This window comes from Anabrus simplex, chromosome 1 (genome assembly GCF_040414725.1).
Source record: "Anabrus simplex isolate iqAnaSimp1 chromosome 1, ASM4041472v1, whole genome shotgun sequence".
Lineage (NCBI taxonomy): Eukaryota > Metazoa > Arthropoda > Insecta > Orthoptera > Tettigoniidae > Anabrus > Anabrus simplex.
In genome coordinates this window covers 964,649,435-964,672,473 of record NC_090265.1, presented here as the reverse complement: position 1 = coordinate 964,672,473, position 23,039 = coordinate 964,649,435, and the positions used below count along the sequence as shown (strand labels likewise).

The 23,039-nt window shown below is 37.1% G+C and overlaps 1 protein-coding gene across 2 annotated transcripts in view; it reads left to right on the top strand.

Moving 5' to 3' along the window:
- na (sodium leak channel non-selective protein na) overlaps nt 1-23,039 on the top strand; it is a 711,066-nt gene that overhangs the window by 542,913 nt on the left and 145,114 nt on the right. For both annotated transcript variants that reach the window (XM_067148870.2, XM_067148869.2), the window contains exons 23-24: nt 874-1,068; nt 19,569-19,786. In XM_067148870.2, coding sequence (XP_067004971.1) covers nt 874-1,068; nt 19,569-19,786 — 413 coding nt within the window. The remainder of the gene's footprint in view (nt 1-873; nt 1,069-19,568; nt 19,787-23,039) is intronic.

Genomic DNA, 23,039 nt, shown 5'->3' with positions numbered 1-23,039 from the left:
CAGATGGTGTAGTGTGCTGAGAGCGACGAAGCGTTCGGCGATAGGCGGCTTGTTTATCAGTGACATAGATAAATGCAAAACAACAACATAATAATCGAGCAACCTGTTTCAAAGAAAGCAAAGACTTCCGAAAGTCCATTTCAGTCGAACTGTGAACTTTCGTATTTTTTTGTCAGTCGTGACGACAAAGCCAAATGCTTAATCCGTGGGACAATAATTATGTGATAAGTTAATCAAAAAGATCTATTTTCCAATACAAAGGCTTTGCTCAATTTCTACGAGAATTTGTCGAAGGAAGATTTTCCCAAGCATCGAGAAGCAGCTAAGATTATTTCTATGTTTGGTTCTACATGCAAATGTGAAAAGTATTTTTTTCTGTTTAGACTTGTATGAAAACTAGATTGCATGCGAGTAGGCCTATTTCTGATTGTAATTTAAAGAAGGCTCTCAGAATTGCTGTCAGCTGGTCCCTTGTTCCAGGCATAACTGGTATCATTGCAAAGATAAAGGAAAAGAAGAGCTAGAGAAGGTAAATTATCTGCTCAAACCAAATTGAACTAAGAGTGCTTTAACAGCGGTAACATTGTCCCATACAACAGTGTCACCGCTCACCACACATAAACATTTCGCAGTGAGGGGAGAATCAGTGGCTAAGGTGGAGAAGCCAAAGACAGACCGAACGAGTGAGACAGGTGTAGGGAAGTGGAGTGGGGGTTTGCACTCTGGTCAACCTAGTGAAGTCGTCTCTTGTACATTGCACCGTGCAGTGCACAAGTGCATGCACCCTGAGAGGCCCTGGCTTAAAACAATAGTCACCATGTTTGCTACATATTATTTGACAGAAAATATCATGCTGATGACCTTTATTTTCAGTGGCGTGAAGAAGAATCCCATACAGATCCACTGGCTACTGTCAGTACAGTTTTGACTCTCGTATTTGTTGTTGAAGTTGTGATGAAGAACATTGCATTCACCCCTAGAGGATACTGGCAGTCTCGTAGAAATCGCTATGACCTTCTTGTTACTGTTCTTGGAGTTATTTGGATCTTCATTAATGCTACACTGCGGGTAAGGAACTATGTTTACATTTTATTAATGAATGCTGATTGGAAATTGATAAATTGTAATACTTTCCTCGGTGGAGTGCATTAAACTTGATGAAATTTATGCATATCTTCTTAAATAAAACTGCCTTCTGTATTTGACTTCAGGAAGAATATTGGTTTATGTCCTCACAAGAACCCTTGTAGTAATAATGCCTAAAAGTGAAAGGAGGCTTTCTTATCACTTTATATTGTATCTAATGGAATAAATGTTCTAAACGATACTGAACCTAAGATTTGCATCACTATGACCAACATAAAGGTTGACAGTGAGCTGGGGATTGTCCATCTCACAGAAATGTTCTGATTGGTTAGAAGGCATGCTCTTCATTGTCACTGTTAACAGTGACAAAATAAATTTTCCAGTCAGTTGATCATAATTTATAATATACATAGAAATCAAGACATTAACTCTAAATCAGAAATGTTACTACAAGGGATGGAAATAAAGTAGTAGCAATATTGACAGATCTAGCAAGTACAGTTGCATTACATTTCTTCAGTGTAGTCATCCCCAACGTCTATTACCTTTTGCTAAATGTCGGGAAGCCAGTGAGGACTGTTGGCAAGGCGTTCTCTGTTGATGACAGTGACGGAGTGCTCTACTGCATGGAGTACAGATGCCACATCAGGAAATCGGCGGCCTTGAAGGGGTTCTTTCAACTTCAGAAACAGGTCGAAGTCACAAGGACTCATGTCTGGTGAGTATGGAGGGTGTTCCAAGACTTCCCAATGTTACCATTGCAACATGTTTGCGACATGACAATGTGCGTTATCATGCAACACGATAGGGCGATCATCTCACAGTAAATGTGGACGTTTTTGCACCCCATAGCCAGATGCAGATGTCGCTCTAGAAATTGGCAGTAGTAGTCACTTTTGATGGTTTGTCCCTCAGGCACAGTGTGCATAAGAATAACACTCTCGTAGTCGTATGCCACAGTCAGCACAAGCTTCACCTGACTGCATTACTGTCAAAATTTCTGTGGACGTAGCGAACCTGGGTGATTGACACTTTAATTTAGGTTCATCGGCTTGCAGGCTTGTGCCCATGTCTCATGAATGGCGACAATACGCTGCAGAAATGTGTCTCCTTCGCTGTGGTATCTGTCCAGGTAGATGCCAGTGCATACCGGTGCCATTTTTGTACGTTGTGAGTTGATGTGGAACCTAATGGGATGCAATTTTCCTCATGTTAAAACATTTCGTCAGTATGTGCCACACCATTTGATGACTGAGACCAACCTCTACGGATAATTCCCAGACAGTCCAACAATGGTCCACGGAAATGAGACAACTCAAGATGTCGATCTGATCTTGAGGAATGGGCAGCCGACCGGTGTGGTGCAGATCCACAGTTTCATTCTGACCAGCACAAAATGCCTTGACCCATCGTGCAACCATATGTTATCAGTTTCATTTCCAGATTGATAGTTCAACAGTTCACAATATTGTAGGTTTGGTGTTCTCCACCTACTCAAGACTTGTATAATGTGGATTATATGTATTTACGCTTAAAAGCACATTATGAGTGCAGGACTAGTTTCGATCCTCTGTTGGGATCATATTCTGCTGTTAAATGTATCACGAACATAAATATATCAAGATAGCAATACATTAAATTTAAAATATTATACTATTTGAGATGTGTACAGTTCAAAATAGTGGTAATACACACTACACATAGACAACAGCACCACCTGACCGCTCCCATATCCTATTTGCCAATGCCCGATCTCCTGCGAGTGTCTGGACAACGTTGCCACTACTTTATTTACAGCCCTTGTATGTGCAGTAAGACCTGTTTCATCCACTCAACTGGATATCTAAATGTTCTTCACATCAGTTCAAAGAAAATAACATCTTTGGAATTATGTACAATTATGTATTATTTCTGTGTTACAGTACTTTTATTAGCTAAGGAAGTTTGAGTGTTACATACACCATGTGGATAACGTAAAATAATAATGCTGTTGTGAAGAGTTTCTTTCCCTAAACATAAGTTGACAACCCTGAAAATATGGCCATTTTTGGCTGTAATTGCCACAAGTGTCTGAATCTGGAATATTGATGCTTATCAAAGTATAAAATGGTGCAAAATTGTTCTTCATTAGATGTGAAGTGCATTGAAGCTATTATTTTCTTGAATTTTTAAGGTTATAACATTTTTAAATGGTTGTATTGCTGTGTATAATAGGTTATTTGTTTACCATTCATGTGAGTGTGGTTTTTTCATCTCATTACTTTTAAATTATGTACATCAACAGTGAAAAAGATATCTTAATACTTCATCATTCCAACAAGCAAAAACCAAAAGTATCCCTAGATGAGGATATCCTAGCTCCATCTTAATCATTGCTGATGTGTAAAGTATTTCAGGTAATTCAACCTCAGCTCAACTTGATACAGAATAGGAGATAATTCAGTCCCCATCAACATCTGAAAAATTACTACACCTTGGGAGCAAAGTCGTAAGCCAATGTGAATCAAGATCAGTTTTTGTAAAATTCCTTATAAAGAAGTTACTGAATCAAGGCACAATTTCTTATTTGTGGTTGATGAATCAACTACATTCTGCCACTAAGCAAGTGACTGCACGGTTTGGGTCACATAGCTGTTAGCTTGCATTTGGGGGATAGCGGGTTTGAATCCCACCGTTGGCAGCTGGCAGCCTTGAATATGGTTTTCTGTGGTTTCTCATTTTCACACCAGGCTGTAACTTAATTAAGGCAACAGTCGATTCCTTCTCACTCCTAGCCCTTTCCTGTCCCGTAATCGCTATAAGGTCTGGCAAACAATAAACTTCAGTACGGTTCTGTATTGACTGCAAACGCCATGGCTAAATGGTTAGCGTTCTGGCCTTTGGTTTAAATGGTCAGGGATTTTTTAACTTTAATTGGTTTATTCTGATAGTTCAGGGGCTGGGTGTGTGTGCCGTTTTCAGCATTAGAATTCATCAGATGCAAGGCCCTATTCTCATAGACGTGCATGTCGCCTATGAAGTGTGAATTACTGTAAATTGAAAGAAGTTATATAATGGTTCAACCTTTTCAATACATGTAGAATTAGAACTGTAATGTTACATTACTAGTTGATTATAAGCGTTACCGGTTTCGACCACTGTTCCGGGTCATCATCAGCCAATCACATAAAATACAAAAAACCATGCACGGGAAAATAATAGGTGATGTATAAATTTTCCACTTGTTGTAGTTCATGAAATATTATAACACTTATAGCAGTAGCAGTGTGTGTTAAAAGTTCTTAAAATCTTGAAGAGGTCGAGGATCAATAATATAAATGAAGCCAGATGTAAAAGTTCTTGGAGAGCAGTAAAACTTATGTGCTAATGGCACTGTGTTTTTAAATGTTTATGAAACTCGATGAAAAATTTAAATAGCTCTAGGATCAAGTTTGTAAACATTGCTAGGCATGACATCGTATAATACAGTGTAATATACTTGACAATAGAAATATATAGTAAGGTTTATAAAATTTTGTATTATCAAGTATATTACGCTAACACAATGAATCATTTTCATCCACCGATTATAAATTTATCCAGTGTACCTTTGAATGATGAGGAAAATTCAATTCTAGCCAAAGGTCCTAAACCCACCTGGGCTAATCTTAATATACTTAATACCACTACCACCATGGTATTAGAATCTGATGTATCCATCAGTAAATTGCCAATTGAAGTAAAACGAAAAATGAATAAAATTCTTAACCCAAATAATAATCGCAAGCCCCCTAACTATAATAGCATTTTTTTAAAACAGTTTGTATTGAAAAGGTGAACCTTAATAATAAAATATTTAAACATTATCTGCTGCCATTCCTGTCCCCAGTGACGTTCCATACACCATTGCAGTCTAGCATGTTTATGCACATTAATCAAATGTAGGCAGAGAAGTGGATGATGCACTAATAACCCAGACTGTAATAAATGGCAATGGACTGTCACTCCTGATAGTACACGATGTGTTATACTGTTCCACCAGAATCGAGGAGGACACAGATCTGTTTTGCAATGCCATTTGGATGAGGTGTCGATCTTCTCGGGGTGTGGTCTGGGTGGTGTAATCAGACCTATCTTGTTGTATTCTACAGCCTTCTGTGAACAATTCTGTACTCATACGTTGCACTGCCGACACACTTCGTCCCACACAAGCAGCAATTTCCCGGATGGATGCATCACATTCTCTCATGCCAATAATTTGCCCTCTTGCAAACTCACCCATTTGACGGTACGGTTCTTGCATACGTCTGCAAAGAATTCTGCATGTCTGGTCAAGTCACACTGATCAATTATCTTCAGTTTATAGTGACAACTAGAGCTGCAGGCACATTTTACCAGTCGGTGGTGGTGCGGCGCCGAGATGTCAATGTGGACCTTGAACCTGAGGGCCGACATGGTTCAAATGCTAATCATTTCTTCAGTACATACTAGTGCACATGTCGTGTGAATATGAATTTCCTATCTCTAGTCTTTCAAGGTGTTCTGGTTTTTATGAACATCAGTGTATATTAGTACTAGGTTACATGTGTAACTAATGGCTAGATACAACTAGAGAAATAAATAGTTAAATGAGAATTACCAAAGGTAAGAAAAAAATTGAAAATTAATGGTAAGCATGATGTATCCACAAAGACACACACAAAATGCTGTCAGTTGGTACACGTATTTATTTCACCTTAACTTCACAAAAACAATCAATCAATCAATCAATCAATCAATCAATCAATCAATCAATACTGATCTGCATTTAGGGCAGTCATCCAGGTGGCAGACTCCCTATCTGTTGTTTCCTAGCCTTTTCTTAAATGATTTCAAAGAAATTGGAAATTTATTGAACATCGCCCTTGGTAAGTTATTCCAATCCCTAACTCCCCTTTCTATAAACGAATATTTGCTCCAATTTGTCCTCTTGAATTCCAACTTTATCTTCATATTGTGATATTTCCTACTTTTAAAGATGCCACTCAAACTTATTTGTCTACTAATGTCATTCCACGCCATCTCTCCGCTGACAGCTCGGAACATACCACTTAGTCAAGCAGCTCATCTTCTTTCTCCCAATTCTTCCCAGCCCAAACTATGAAACATTTTTGTAATGCTACTCTTTTGTCAGAAATCACCCAGAACAAATCAAGCTGCTTTTATTTGAATTTTTTCCAGTTCTTGAATCAAGCAATCCTGGTGAGGGTCCCATACACCGGAACCATACTCTAGTTGGTGTCTTACCAGATACTTAAATACTCTCTCCTTTACAGCCTTACTACAACCCCTAAACACCCTCATAACCATGTGCAGGGATCTGTACCCTTTATTTACAATCCCATTTATGTGATTACCCCAATGAAGATCTTTCCTTATGTTAACACCTAGATACTTACAGTGATCCCCAAAAGGAACTTTCACCCCATCAACACAGTAATTAAAACTGAGAGGACTTATCCTATTTGAGAAACTCACAACCTGACTTTTAACCCCATTTATCAACATATCATTGCCTGCTGTCCATCTCACAACATTATCGAGGTAACATTGCAGTTGCTCACAATCTTGTAACTTATTTATTACTCTATACAGAATAACATCATCCACAAAAAGCCTTACCTCTGATTCCATTTGTTTACTCATGTGTATATGTATGTTGGGTATTCAGCCCAAAGGCTGGTTTGATCCTCTGCAGCTCCGCCAACAGCAGTCATAAATAGCCTAGGCGTCACTGAAGAGGCTTACTAGGAAAATGAGGAGTGAGGTAGTTTCCCGTTGCTTTCCTCACTGAGCCAGCCGTTGCTATTACATATCCGTCTGCCAAGCCCACTGAAATGCATGCACCAACCGACCCTATGAGCGATATTTTTACACCATTCATAACAGGGACTGGCTGAATAAGCAATGGTATTACTAGCATCACTTATACCTCAGTCACTTTCATATTGTCAAAGCCAAGGATGAGACTGAGACAGGTCAATGAAAGTAACAAATTTGATATAGCCCATACCAGAAGACATAGTGCACTGTAAACACTACATCTCGCCAGCAAAGGCATTGTTTACTCATATCATTTTTATATATATAAGAAAACACAAAGGCCCAATAATACTGCCTTGAGGGATTACCCTCTTAATTACTACAGGGTCAGATAAAGCTTCGCCGACTCTAATTCTCTGAGTTCTGTTTTCTAAAAAAATTGCAACCCCTTTTGTCTAGTTCAATTGCACTAATTTTTGCCAGTAGTCTCCCATGATCCACCCTATCAAATGCTTTAGACAGGTCAATCGCGATACAGTCCATTTGACCTCCTGAATCCAAGATATCTGCTATATCTTGCTAGAATCCTACAAGTTGAGCTTCAGTGGAATAACCTTTCCTAAATCCGAACTGACTTCTATCGAACCAATTATTAATTTCGCAAACATGTCTAATATAATCAGAAAGAATGCCTTCCCAAAGCTAACATGCAACACATGTCAAACTTACTGGCCTGTAATTTTCAGCTTTATGTCCATCACCCTTTCCTTTATACACAGGGGTTACTATAGCAACTCTCCATTCATTTGGTACAGCTCCTTCAACCAACCAATAATCAGATAAGTACTTCAGTACTTTAGTATATCCGCAGAAATCTTATCAATTCCGGTCGCTTTTCTAGTTTTCAACTTTTGTATCTTATTGTAAATGTCGTTATCATATGTAAATTTTAATACTTCTTTAGCGTTTGTCTCCTCCTCTATCTGGACATTATCCTTGTAACCAACAATCCTTACGTACTGCTGACTGAATACTTCTGCCTTTTGAAGATCCTCACATACACACTCCCCTTGTTCATTAATTATTCCTTGAATATCCTTCTTGGAACCTGTTTCTGCTTTAAAATACCTGTACATACCCTTCCATTTTTCACTAATATTTGTATGACTGCCAATTATTCTTGCCATCATGTTATCCTTAGTTGCCTTCTTTGCTAGATTCAATTTCCTAGTAAGTTCCTTCAATTTCTCCTTACTTCCATAGCCATTTCTAACTCTATTTCTTTCCAGTCTGCACCTCCTTCTTACTCTCTTTATTTCTCTATTATAATAAGGTGGGTCTTTACCATTCCTTACCACCTTTAAAGGTACAAACTTGTTTTCACATTCCTCAACAATTGCTTTAAACCCTTCCCAGAGTCTGTTTACATTTTTATTTACCATTTTCCACCGATCATAGTTACTTTTTAGAAACTGCCTCATACATGTTTTATAACCATATGATACTGCCTAATAGTCCTACTTTTAAGACATTCTTGCAAATTTCAAACTTGCAATATTAAATTCTGTTTGTGCTTAGTACTGACATACTGTACCGGTATTGTAATTAGGATACGTCTGAACAGAGTTTAAAATTATTGTAGTGTACTGTACAGTACAGTAGTATACGAGTAATATCTTATTAGAATTTAGCGTGCTTATTTTATTATGGTAAAATATTTGTGTAGTACCAGTATAGTATAGGTATCCTTAGAAAGTCTCTTAATAAAATGCTGTTCTTGCAATTAGGATAGGCTTAATTGCAGTTTAGAATTGTGTAATTCTTGTGTATTCATTTCAGTATTCAGTAATTAACAGCAGTTTGTATCCTGTTAGGGTAATTTAGGATAAAAATAGAGTTTGACTAACGAGGGAACACATACATGTGTTTCACTCGGATTCGGTTGAAATTTGGTAGGAATATTTGTGGGAGGCAGTAGAATGCTAAGGTGAAAACTGCATGTCCCCAGTGCAAGTTTAAATGCCAAAATAGAACAAATAAATAGTCGTAAAATTAAAAGTGCCACGGGAGTATCGGGGTTTGGCGGAGAGGTAGGGAGGAGCGAAGCAATGGACGTGAGCCAACCGGGCTGTGTCGAGCTGCGCCAGCAGCCAGACAGCGTATAGTTAGCGCGTTCCCCTTAACTTCCCGATTAGATGTGCAAAACGTAAATATGAAAACAGCACATGAAACAAGTGTACAAAGGACAATGTTTGAACAACGATGCCAATAAGGTTTGAAGAATTCACGCCCGAGTTCTTGTTACTCGTTGTAATTAGTGCAATAGTGATTGTTTACAAAAAATTGTACAAGGCACAGATATGGTGTGCACCATGCACATCTTACAGCGCTGTCGCTTTCACAAGTATTACATTGATTATAGGAAGGCTCTTCTTTCAAACAAAAATCGACTGGATTAACAAATTGTGAAGGTTTCTTGTTAACATAGCCACATTTGTACCAACTGTACTGCCACATGCTACGAAAACGCGGAGAGGAGAACTGGTTGTGCGTCAAAGATTGCACTTTTAAAATGTTGTTCCTTAAATGTACCTTGATGTCTAACGAGTTTAACAAAATTAAATCATACAAAATACGTATAAATTGCTTCCAAATGCGGAAGCCCAAAACATCTAACGGCTGGATAAGTCCAGTGGCTCCTTTCGGAATTGTTTGAACGTTAATGATTTTCTTACTCCCAATTTTAGCATTTAAAATATTTGCTTCTGTCTGTCCAGTCCAGGAATCGAGAACTAAAACACTTACTCTGGTACTAGCTCACAATAAACATCCCGTAACTATTTCTGGACAAGTTCTTTGGTCAGTTTTCCAGACTTTGAAGGCAAAGTGTACACATTTGGTGCGGTAAATAGTTTTTTCCTATATTAGGACCAAATTTGCCATTGTTTTCTTTCAACACCACTAGCAACTTCGGCAGGAGTTGTCCATCTGCCGAAATTATTGGCTGTATTGTGTAGCTATGAGTTAGTGAATTCATAGATTGTGCTTCCGCTAATACGACTTTTTCTCCTCGTTCATTATTGGTCCTGCCAGAATGGATCTCTTCATGAAAACCAGACTGATCAGTATTAAACACGCACTCTGGGCCGTGACTTTCTGTTAATTGCGACACTTCTTCAACAGACAGTGTCGCGTTACAGTTAGTATCTTCTTGTACAAATTGGTACTTTTTAGATACAAATTTGCAAATTTTTCTTGATCCAATTTTGAATTTCTTTTTAAAACTCATTACCCAGGAATGAGACTCTCGGAACGTGTCGTAGTTAACTAGACGAGCGTACTTTAAGGCCCATTTTTTATATTTATATCGTGAACAATTTTGTTTTGTTGTCTACTTTCTTTGAACTTTTGATAAGTCTTCTTTGTAACAAATTAATTTTTTTCTCCCATTGTGCCACCGTTTTCCAGTTGTTGCTCCCACCTGTAAAGCTCTTGCCGGAACTTTAATTTACAAAACCTGTGTTTCACTGATGTGAAGCTCCCCTGTGTCCCACTTTTGTTTCAGCAATACTCGACGACCTTCTTCTTATAAGTTATTGGGATTAGGCATCGTTCAGCTGTTGTTGTGGATGCAGGGTTAGGAGCAACATTTTTGGAGACGAGGTCAAATAACGGTGTTTCAATATTGTCTTCCTCGAAATCAAAGTCATCTCTGACATATCCAATGTGCCATCCAGTTCCACTGTCATATCGGTATCCAAAACCCTGTCGGCAATTAGACCTGTAAAACGGTGACAAGAACGCAATTCCTGTGAACGCTTGTTTTTCTTGTAAAAGTAAATATATATAAATACATTGATCTACTTACGATATAATTCCAATCCCAAATTCCTTTCATCTTCAGAAAATGGGGTGTCTTTTATTCACACTCTGCAAAACAATTCTGAAGGCACACTACTACATTCCACGGATTGAATGACTTCTGTAGTGGGCGTTTTTTTGTATCTAGGTGTAAAAAATCAATTATTACCATACATGGTTAAAGTAAATATAGTCACCATTCATAAAAATGACTAAAAGAACGTCAGATTTTACCTCTCATTGTAAGAACGTTGTCTCATCGGACGACTAATCAATATGCTCCTCTTGATCTGCTTTGACGTCTATAGATGCCAGAACCTGAATATTTGTTGTTGTCAGAATTTATCATGTTGTGGTTGAAACACAATTTTTTATTTGAGTTTTGAATCTTGAAGGCTATTTTAATTTCTTGTTTTTTTTTTAAGGGTTGGCAATTTGATGTATGATCGGATTGGTATAGGTAAAGGTTGTATATTTTGATTTGCTTGTTTCTACAGTAGAGTCTCGATTATCCGACCCAAACGGGACCTGGAGTATGTCGGATCAGCGAAAATGTCGGATAATACAGAATTACTTTGAAAATTAACTAAAACAAACAGGAAGGCCGTACTGTATTACTAAAATAACATGTTTTACAGCACTCTATTTATTGAATTATCAGTTCAATTGCACAGTACATGCACTATTGAACGAAAACATTCCAAGTATCTTACGAAAAGAAACTTGCCAACAATCAAGGATGAAAGGAGTTTCCGCTGATATTTCCTCTTCAGTGTTTCCAGTACACCTCGGTCCACTGGCTGGCATAATGACGTCACGTTAGGAGGGAGGAACGTGAATTTGATGTCACCACTTCTAAGTTGCTGTTCATTTAGGTGTGATGGAGCGTTGTCTAGTTGAAGAAGAGGTTTTCTAGGGAGAGTGTTTGAAGCTAGAAATTTTTCTACAACCGGAACAAACTGTGTAACAAAACAGTCTTTACAGATGTCAGCAGACATCCAGGCAACCTTGAGATTCGTGTAATGGACTAGAAGAGCATTAACAGAAATATTTTTATAAATGCCCTAGTCTTCTTTGCTTTACCAATCATAAGCAATTTTCCTTTTAAGTACCCAGTAACATTACTACAGGCAAGAACAGTAAATCTTTCCTTACTACGCTTGTAGCCAGGTGCAGACGTCTCGGCTTGGGCTGCGAGAGTTTTGATGGCAGCATCTTGAAATTTCGCCTAGTCTCATCACAATTTAAAATCTGTTAACCGGTTAATCCTTCAGCAAGTATTATTACTTGACATTCCTTTTTAAATTTCACAACCTCATCGGATTTAGCTGACAGTTTTTCTCCACAGATATTAAGCTGCCTAATTCCGTGCCGTTTTTTCCACCGATGAAGCTACCCAGCACTGGCAGTAAATTTAGGGTCCCCTTCATTAAACTTCCTTCTGGAAATATACCGCCTTTTCTTGCAGAAGGGGGCCAGATATAGGCAGGTCCTTTAGTCTCCACCAAAAGTTGAAAATTAAGTCAACCAGTGTCGGATAACACGGAATGTCGGATAAGCGAAGGTCGGTTGAGCGAGACTCTACTGTATTTGGGAGAGGTTTGTGGCTAGTTTTAATTTCACTTTACTGATTATTTTATTTATGATTGAGGGATTGTATCCATTGAAGCTGGCTATTTCCTTTATGGTATTTATTTCCTTCTTTAGATTGGCAGCCAAAAGAGGAATTTTTAGCACTCTGTACACTAAACTGTAAAATGAAGCTTGTTTATGTAACTGTGGGTGTAGAGAATTTTGTTTTATGGTAGTGGGAGTAAAAGAAGATTTTCTGTAGATTTGAAAGTCGAATTTGTCTGAAGTTCTTGTGATTGTAATATCGAGAAAATTAATTGAATTATGGTCTTCGTCCTCTTTGGTGAACTTGATATAGTTGTCTAGGCTGTTTAAATAAGTTAGTATGTTTTCACTATTGTTACATCTTTTGTTGATTATTGCCAATGTGTCATCTACATAGCATAGCCAGAGACACAATCCATTAATGTTTCTTTATTATTTTACTATTCTCAAGGTTATCCTTGTAAATTTCGGCGAGTATTCCCGAGATAGGGTCTCCCATGGCTAGATCTTCATGTTTGTATATCTTGTTATTGAAGGTAAAATAGTTATTATGCAGAAAAAATTTTAGTAATTTTATGAATTCTTCTATTTCCATTAAATTTAAAGTACTGTAATTGGAAAGATTATTTTTTATAATTTCTGTAGTTTCTTTAGCTGAAATATTCGAGTACATGTTGGTGATGTCAAACGAGCACATTGTGTAATTAGGTTGTAAATTGAATTTATTTAGGATTTCACATAGTTCTATTGAGTTTTTTTATGGGGTGTTTGTTATGGAATTTAAAGTGTTTTTTGAGAAATTTCTGAAGGAATTGTGAAGTTTTATATTGGACTATTTTGGCTATTTATGACAGAGCGAATAGGAACATCTTTTTTGTGTATCTTTGGCAATGATCTGGTGCTGGGTAGTTGAGGATTCATATTGATGAGTTTCTGATGTTCATGTTCATTAAATAAAAATGGCGAGTTTTGGGAGTGTTTTTAGACTACATTGAGTTTTTATACGTGTCGGCCCCGTGGTGTAGGGGTAGCGTGCCTGCCTCTTACCCGGAGGCCCCGGGTTCGATTCCCGGCTAGGTCAGGGATTTTTACCTGGACCTGAGGGCTGGTTCGAGGTCTACTCAGTCTACGTGATTAGAATTGAGGAGCTATCTGACGGTGAGATAGCGGCCCCTGTCTAGAAAGCCAAGAATAACAGCCGAGAGGATTCGTTTTGCTGACCACACGACACCTCGTAATTTGCAGGCCTTCGGGGTGAGTAGCAGTCGCTTGGTAGGCCATGGCCCTTCAAGGGCCGTAGTGCCATGGGGTTTGGTTCGGTTTGGTTTGGTTGATCGAGTTTTTATAATGGGGTCTTTAACGATCGTCGAGTAAGTTTTATCAGAAAAGAACTCTTGTTTTTTTAAATGTAATCTTGTTTATTCATTAGGACTATGGTGTTGCCTTATCGGCTTTAGTTACTATGACATTATTGGTGTCCACTTTTTTTCTTAATTCTTGGGTCTGTTTTAACAAGGTGAATTTATTATTATTAGAAACTTCTTTTACGAGAGTGGGTACTTTCTTTTTTATTTCATATCTTACATCATTCTGTCTACCTAAGATAATTTTTTTGTTTGTGTTTGACTCGGCTTCAGCTGTTGTGGTAATTATGTCCTCAGCTTTTTGTGGGTTAGGTCATTTGTATTTTAGGCCTTGGTTGAATGAATGTATTTCATTATCCGAAAATGTGGTGTCGGATAAGTTTGTAACTGTAAATCGAGATATACACCTATACAAACAAAAGTAATAATAATGATAATAAAACTGAACCTGGAAAATTTTAAAATAATAGTCAAATAATACGTTACCGGTGGTTACACATCAAAACATGGAAATACGATGGTAGATAATAAATACACAAAATCAAACCAGGGGCCTGTTTCACGAATGAACTTTGCAACTTTGCACTTTTCACTTTTCAATTCTTGAAAAGTGTTAAAGTCTTTCTGTTCCACCATGATCTAGGTTGTACTTTTCAATTTCTTAGCAAAGTGAAAGGTCTTTGCGAATGAGTGATCTGATTGAGTTTATTCTATGAGCAAACTGTATAGGCCTAATACTCTATGATTTTAATGCTTTACTTTTCGCGGCGAACTTGACGGTATAATTGTGGTACCGTTTAAGTTTCTATCATGGGAAAGAAAGGTTAATATTACAAGAAGCTGGCAGTACTGAAAGTTGTCAAGGAGAAACGTGACATCCTTTTTGAAAACTTTAAAGATAACCTCTCAGATGACGACACACATCAATGTCAACAAGAGCTGTCAACACATACACACACAGAAGGAAATTAACCCTTCATTAGAAATCCCATCGCTATATTATGTGGATTGTCATGCCAACGTATTGTTAGGAAATGTTACATTTACTATAACATCCACAACTTTGGTAACAGTTCTGCAAATAATTGATTTTGATGTCCCATGCATTGGTTTTACACCGTGCAACTGGGCACCATTTACTAACCAATGTAAGCATATAAGAATTTGTTTTTTTTCGTGAAGGAATTGACTTCTTTTCGTTGCATGTTTCAATAAATGACCGATCATTTGAAGAATATAGTCAGCCTGTGTTGGGCTAATACGAAATCACTCGCGAAAATCCGTCGAAGTGAGGTTATGAAAATTAATCTCATCTATGCACATTCTCCTATTAGATTCTTCATCACTGTCCTCACTTGATGCTAACAAAAGCTCATGTCGTAACATGTTTATATCACTAAACAAAATTCTACGCCGAGAAAATAGCGTACATACTTGTTAATTAACAGATAAAAAGGGAATCATCTCTTCGTAAGATTTCTGAAAACTTTTCACTTCATTTTTTTGCACTTTGCGTTTCTGTATCAATGGAGGAACATACCAGGCTTGAAAAGTGAAAAGATTCCTAACTTTTCACTTTGTAAGCTAAATCTGAAAAAGTGATGGTGGTACAAAATCTGAACTGGAAAGTAAAAAGTGAAAAGTGAAAAGTTAAAAGTTGCAAAGTTTGTTCGTGGAACAGGCCCCAGATGCGAAGGAAAACTTACAGGCCTAATAATGATCTGTACAGATATTCAAGAAGAGAATAAACAGCAACAGAGAAAATAAATGAAGTGTTAGAGGGCATTCGACCAGTGCAGGTTATTGTAAATAAAAAAATGTGTGTGAATAAATTAATTCCATCCCTTGGTCTAAGGAGTTTGGACAGCCAAAGTAGGGGACTGCCTGTAGGGTGAAGTACAGTGGGGACTTCGAGGGCCCTGGGACCGCTACGGTAGCTGTGAAGGTCCTTCAGGAACTCTGAAAAGTGGTGACAAAAGGGGCTCTGGTTAAGACGCAGCAGGTCGTTATGCTGCTTAGGTTCCAGAATGGGTAAAAAAAAAAAAAAGTAAATAAATGCAATGTAAAGTTTAATCTTATACCAGTTGTATAGTATCATTTGAAGCAATTCCTCATACTGTATATCAGTTGACTATATTTGTAAGTAGTACAGGAGAGATTATAAGTAGAATTTTGTAAACAATATAAATTTATTAAGGATGAGCTGTGTGTTTAATAGAAAAAATTGTTAGCATAAATTGTATAATATTGTATTATAGGAAAATTTTCTTCTCTTGTTAATTTAATATTTAGTGCTTGACAATAATGTATTTTAGTGTACTATTTGCCACCGAGGTAGACACCTCATTTGCAAATAAGGAGATTTTGATTTGATTTTGATGACAACTAAAGAAGGGATTGTGGAAGGTTCAGGATCCCTATTGAGGTCCATGGGAAGGTATGACAATATGGGGGAGAAAAGATTACGATCATCCACCTCGAAACTCATCATATTAACATTAACAAAACAAATATTACAAGAAACAAAGTTAGATGACATAACAACTGATACTTAACTCACAAATCGAGGATGTTTAAAAGACTTTAACAAAATACAGTTCCATGAAACCAAAATCAAGACATAAGCGAGATCTTAAGTAACTTAGTGAAAAACTCAGTTTCACATAGAACGGTGATGCTGCGTTACAATGTATAATTTAAAACAAATGTAGGTGAAAGAATTGCTATTAGAAACAACAGGAATCTAGGGCAAACTCAGACACGTTGAATTTAAAACCTAGAAAATTACATTTAGCAAGAAAATACCGAAACACAAAAGGAATTAATTTAAATCAAACAAATAACACAGAAGTAGCACTTACCCATCAGGGTAGGGGTTCCCGAGGGGAACCCTCGAGCGCGACTGCTCTCGAGGATGGTCAAATGGAATAGACGTCAAGAACTTGCATCATACACGCAAAGCCGGCAGAAGACCGGAAATGGCCAGATCACAAACCACCAATCGGATACAAATTCCACTAGATTCCCGTTCTTTTCGCCAATTGGAAAGCCCGTTCTTTTGGCCAATCCAATTGTATGACCATATGTGGTCATTTCCTGACTTGCTGAAGCAAGAGGAATTGCATCACCTGTTTCAAGATTGGTAACCGCACGTGTGGTATAGGATGCCTCAAAATTGAAGCACCTTTCAAAATTTTAAAAATCTGATTACAAGGTTACAATTTTTGACATACAGAATTTAAAAAATAATTTTAAAATAATTCTTCAAGAAATTCTTTAAGTTAAAAATGTCCCAAATGTCTTTTCTTAACGCTTGCTGACATTAATTTAAATGATCAATTACATAAAATTTAAATTTTAAAAAATCACTTCAAAAATAATTCTCGCATCTTGCAATGTTCATTTACAGTTCCATATACCTTGATGCTTCCCCAAAATTACATTTAAAAAATTATTACAAACATATTTAAATTAATATTTCTTCTATTTACATAAAAAATAATTCCAGCAGAGTCCAGAGTTCTTATTTCTTCATTTCTCACAATACAAAATATTACAAACAAAAATGAAATCCTGCTGTCCTTTCTTGATGATAAAAATGCAATTCTGCTGTTCTTTCTTGATGAGACACCTGTCACAAAGTTGATTGTAGTTGGAGTATTGTTCCGTGAGGCAGTAGGCGTTTTTGTGTTTCTGTTTTCGTTTAATGATTTAGCCTACTCTTCCTTTAGGCACGCTAACTTGTGGTCTAAGGTTTCTTGTTTTTTGTCGAATTATTATTGTTGTTATTATTATTATTATTAGGGTTATTAGTATTATTGCTGCTGGGGCTGTACCTTAATTAAGGCCATGGCTGCTTCCTTCTCACTCCTAGCCCTTCCCTGTCCCATCGTCGCCATAAGACCTATCTGAGTCGGTGCGATGTAAAGCAATTAACAAAAAAAAAAGTTTTCAAGAAGGTATTGATTGTAATGTGTCTTTCTGGAAGCCTGGTCAAGATACCTATATAAAGAGACGATCTTGACGGTGAAGTTAGTTACTGTTAAGCGAGTTGTTGGAAAAGAGTTAATGTGTAGTAAGATTATACTTGTGACCACGTGTGGACATGCTTTTAAGCAGTCAACTGTTTTATTTGTGTTCCAAGGTTGTATTCTCCATGTGCAGCGATTGGCTTTTGTCTTGTCTGAGTATTTTGTCTTGGCAACAGTGATTAAGGTTATGTGTGTGTTAATTTGTAAATGTGAATAAAATAATTGTACCAACTGACAGCATCTCATGTGCATCTTTGTTGATACGTTAATCTATGTGTCCATCATACACCCCACTTCCCTTTCCTTCCCTGAAACACAGCAGTGGGCAGCGATTTGCGCTATGACACAGCAAATACAGAGAGTTAATAATTTAAATCGCGCATCTGGACATTATAAAGTAATATCATTTTCTCGAAAGAAACATTTTCATACCAGTATAAATGGTCAGTAATTGGACATTAAATATTTTCCAGCCAACTCGCTCCCAGTTGCCAGCGTTTCGCCCCAGTGTACTAAGTTGGGCTCATCAGTCGGTAAATAGCACATCCACCAAGACGCATGGCTAGTGCATCCCGTGGAGGCCACTGCGTAGGCCACTTAAGGCACCGGCAGTGCCAATGCACTATGGGAGACCCCGTCCCACTACCAAAAATTGACGCCTGCCTGGCTATCAGATGATATAACATTTTCTCCACCAATCTGATTGCACCATCGTTCTTTATATAAAACAAAGAGTAACCCTGATTTTTTTGTCGGTATAATTTAGAAAAGCTGGCCCTGTGGTGTAGTGGTAGCATGCTTGCCTCTTACCCGGAGGCCCCGGGTTCGATTCCGGGCCTGGTCAGGGATTTTTACCTGCATCTGAGGGCTGGTTCGAGTTCCACTCAGCCTGCGTTATTACAGTTGAGGAGCTATCTGACGGTGAGATGGCGGTCCCGTTTTAGAAAGCCAAGAATAACTGCCGAGAGGATCCAATTTGCTGACCACTTGACACTTCGTAATCTGCAAGCCTTTGGGCTAAGCAGCGGTCACTTGGTAGGCCACGGCTCTTTGGGGCTGTTGCACCATAGGGGTTTAAAAAAAGATTAATTTAAATACACCCTGTATACGCGTGATTTAAAGTGATTTGATAGAATATGAGGATGTTCTTTTAGAATAAAAGATGTCATTCTTTGTTAAATAGTGTGTATCTTTTACAGGTATGTTGTAGTGTTATATATTATATTTGAACTTGTGTGTTTGATGGACTGGATATCTTTTAAGTTATGTCTAACCAAGTCAGCATTGAAAAGTATGGTTTCCTTCTTATCAAAGGAAAGGTACAAACAAACTATAAATTATAGAGATCACAATCCAAGAAGAATACTTAGATGTTTGTTGGGAATTTGGTGGTGTTGATTGTTATTTTAAGGAACAAAACAACTTGATTATCAGCTCAACTGTCGAGAATTTGTACAAAATTTTGTATAACATTTTTGCCATGTTCAAAATCTTAAAATATTTCAGGTTAATAAACCTGAATTTTTCCCGTATAGGCCTAAGTACAATGCAAAGGTTGTAGTGGTGTGCTGTAATCAAATTCTCAATTTTGGCCACACCCATTCAACCATACATACACTAGAAGTGTTCTAGTGTCAAAGTGAAGAAAAAGAATATTATTGTGATGTGGACCTTCACGGAGTGCTCTGTCATTCTTTGAACCTAGAAATGAAAATATTTCACTGTAAGAAACTTGTTATATGTTGCCTAATGTGTTCAATTTATTTTTCATTTATTTTACCCTACTTGTCAAATCTATTATATATTTTAAGATTTTCTTTACTTTCAGAATGATTTATCATATTCAGTTGGCTTCATGGTTGTAATCTTACGGTTCTTCACAATTACCGGCAAGCATGCCACCCTGAAGATGCTCATGTTGACAGTGGGAGTGTCAGTCTGCAAAAGTTTCTTCATCATTTTTGGGATGTTCCTCTTGGTTTTCTTCTATGCTCTCGCAGGCACAATAATTTTTGGTACTGTCAAGTATGGTGAAGGCATTGGAAGGTTAGTTGGTTTGTTTATTGGTTATTCAAACAATTTATCCCTTAATTGATTAAGGGTAATATACACACTACTTTAACTTAATTCATACTGCTTCTTTAACTCTTTGTGCTCATAGATGGATATGTTACAACATCATGATCTGGGCCCTGTTTCATAAAACATCTTTCACTAATATTATTAGTAAGAAACCAATAATATTAACTAATAATATTAGTATTATGTTTCCTAAATTATTAGTTAATAATATCAGTTATTAGTTTATGAGTCAAAATTATTAGTAGATGTTCCTAATAATATTAGTAAATTGTTTCATAGACAACATGACTAATAAAAGTTACTCATATTATCAGTGAAAACAAAGTGAGCGGTATTTTAATATTTTGGCTTAAAATCATGAAGATCAAATCAAAAAAATCAAAATCTCTTTATTTGCAAATGAGGTGTCTACCTCGGTGGCAAATGGTACACTACAATACATTATTGTCAAGCACTAAATATTAAATTAACAAGAAGAAAATTTTCCTATAATACATTACACAATTTACGCTAACAATTTTTTCTATTAAACACACAGCTCATCCTTAATAAATTTATACTGTTTACAAAATTCTACTTATACTATCTCCTGTACTACTTACAAATATAGTCAACTGATATACAGTATGTGGAATTACTTCAAATGATACTATACAACTGGTATAAGATTAAAATTTACATTGCATTTCTTTACTTATTATTATTATTTTTTTTTTTTTTTTGTTTTTACCCATTCTGGAACCTAAGTAGCATAACGACCTGTTGCGTCTTAACCAGAGCCCCTTTTGCCACCACTTTTCAGGGTTCCTGAAGGGCCTTCACAGCTACCATAGCAGTCCCAGGGCCCTCGAAGTCCCCACTGTACTTCACCCCTACAGGCAGTCCCCTACTTTGGCTGTCCAAACTCCTTAGACCAGGGGATGGAATTAATTTATTCACACACATTTTTTATTTACATTAACCTGCACTGGTCGAATGCCCTCTAACATTTCATTTATTTTTTCTGTTCCTGTTTATTCTCTTCTTGAATATCTGTACAGATTTTGGAAAAGGATCAAACACTACCCCTGGTAAACTGTTCCACTCCTTCACACCCTTCCCAATGAATGAAAATTTACCCCAATCGCTTCTGCTAAAATTCATTCTAATTTAATATTTGTGGTCAGTCCTGCCGATATAATTATTTTCCAACTGAAGCCTCTCACGGATATCTTCCCATGCTTCTTCTCCTGTATAGGTTCTATATAATCCTATAAGTCTAGTTTTCTTCCTTCTCTTACTTAAAGTTTCCCACCCAAGTTCCTTTAACATTTCTGACACACTACTCTTTCTCCTGAAATCCCCTGTTACAAATCTTGCTGCTTTCCTCTGCACACTATCTATTTCTTTTATTAGGTATTCTTGGTGAGGATCCCAAACACTGTTTGCATATTCCAATAATGGACGAACCATACTTAAGTAACTTTTCTCTTTTAATTCTTTGTTGCATCCTTTAAGTAGCCTCATTATGACATGTAATGATCTGTATGCTTTCCCAACAATGTCATCCACATGACCCTTCCAGTGCATATTACTTTCAAATCTCACACCTAAGTATTTGCACTTGCCATCTTTTGGGATAACTACCTCATCCAAAGTATATTCAAATTCAGTTTTAAAACTCCTGTTTGTTAATGTTGTAACAGTTGATTTGCCTCCATTAACCTTAAACGGTCAACTCTGATTCAAATAGTGATAAGGAACGAGTGTAGGTATTCACCGTTCAATAAATGTTACGTCAAAAACAGCCTGTACTGACATGTAATAAACATATGAATACCAGTACAATGGGAGATTTAGGTTAGATTCCATAACTTTTGACTATTTGCTTGATAGGATTGGTAGGTAATAGAACGTTCCACTGCAAGGAATGAAGTATAACCTTAAAATAGCAGCTTCGCATTGCACTCCACCGGTTGGTAGTGATACACAGTATCATTGTGTTTCTCTAGTGCAGTTCTGCTCGGACACTCCTAGTATCTTTTAAATTCTTGGCTTATATCACCAGTAAACCAAGATGATGCTGGTGATGATTATTGTTTTAAGAGGAAGTAGGCTACAACTAGGCAACCATCATCTATAATAACACTAATCAGATAGAAAAATGGAAAGGATCCAACATTTTGAAAAATGAAGGTATCGGCTAAAGAAAGATAAGGGCGTGAAAATGAAAGACTCTCTTGGCCTCACAACCTAATACTGTCAGGGTCGGAAAAGAACAAGCATTGACCAAAGGAGGTCAGATAGGATAGATGGAAGTGAGGAGCCTGGCAGAAGTAAGTTGAAGCAATGGCAGGACTCATCTCAGTTCCCCATGTTTGCCAACACATGCTCCCAAGTTGAAAGCCCTGGGACCCCTTTTAGTCACCTCTTACGACAGGCAGGGGATACCGTGGCTGTTATTCTACTGCCCCCACCAACAGGGGTATTAAACAAAGATTTTGCTAGTCCATCTCAACAGAGATTTTTAAGAGCACATGAAATAATAATAATAATTAAAAACGTAAAAGGAACAAGGAGAGTTATAGTGTGCAAAAGGGTGAGAATAGGTGATGCTTTAACTCAATCACTTTCTGCAAAGAAATTTTCTTCTCTCACATTATTTTCACTTCTTTTATTCATTTTCATATGTATTGAAGTCACAACAACGAAAATATCAAGAGCCTTTTGAACATGTGGATTAATAGTCAGTTGTAGTCAAGCATTAGCCTACTGTTAGGAACAAACCCAAACCAAGAACATATGCAACAGACCAAATCTAAGCCCCCATTTGTATCAGTTGACTAATGAACTAATATTATTAGTGAAGATATTTTATTAGTCATGTGTAAATCTTTATGAAACAGAATTTGGTTAACTAATAATTATTTTTATGAGTTCTAATATTATTAGCTAATATTATTAGTTAGTTTTATGAAACAGGGCCCTGCTGTTATACTCATACGTTGGAACTCTTTTAACCTATATTTATTGTAAGAATAGCACCCATTAACGACAGCTTTCAAGCTTTTAGCAACTCTGCAGCAACATCACTTGTATAAAAGAGCAGTTCATGGTCCTTGGAATAAATGTTTCCTTTCAAGACAAGGAGTCACTGATTGAAAGGCCACTTTTAGTCTAGCCGTACACATCAGAAGACTATAACGACTAACTTCTGTTAAGTGTAGCCCGTGTAACA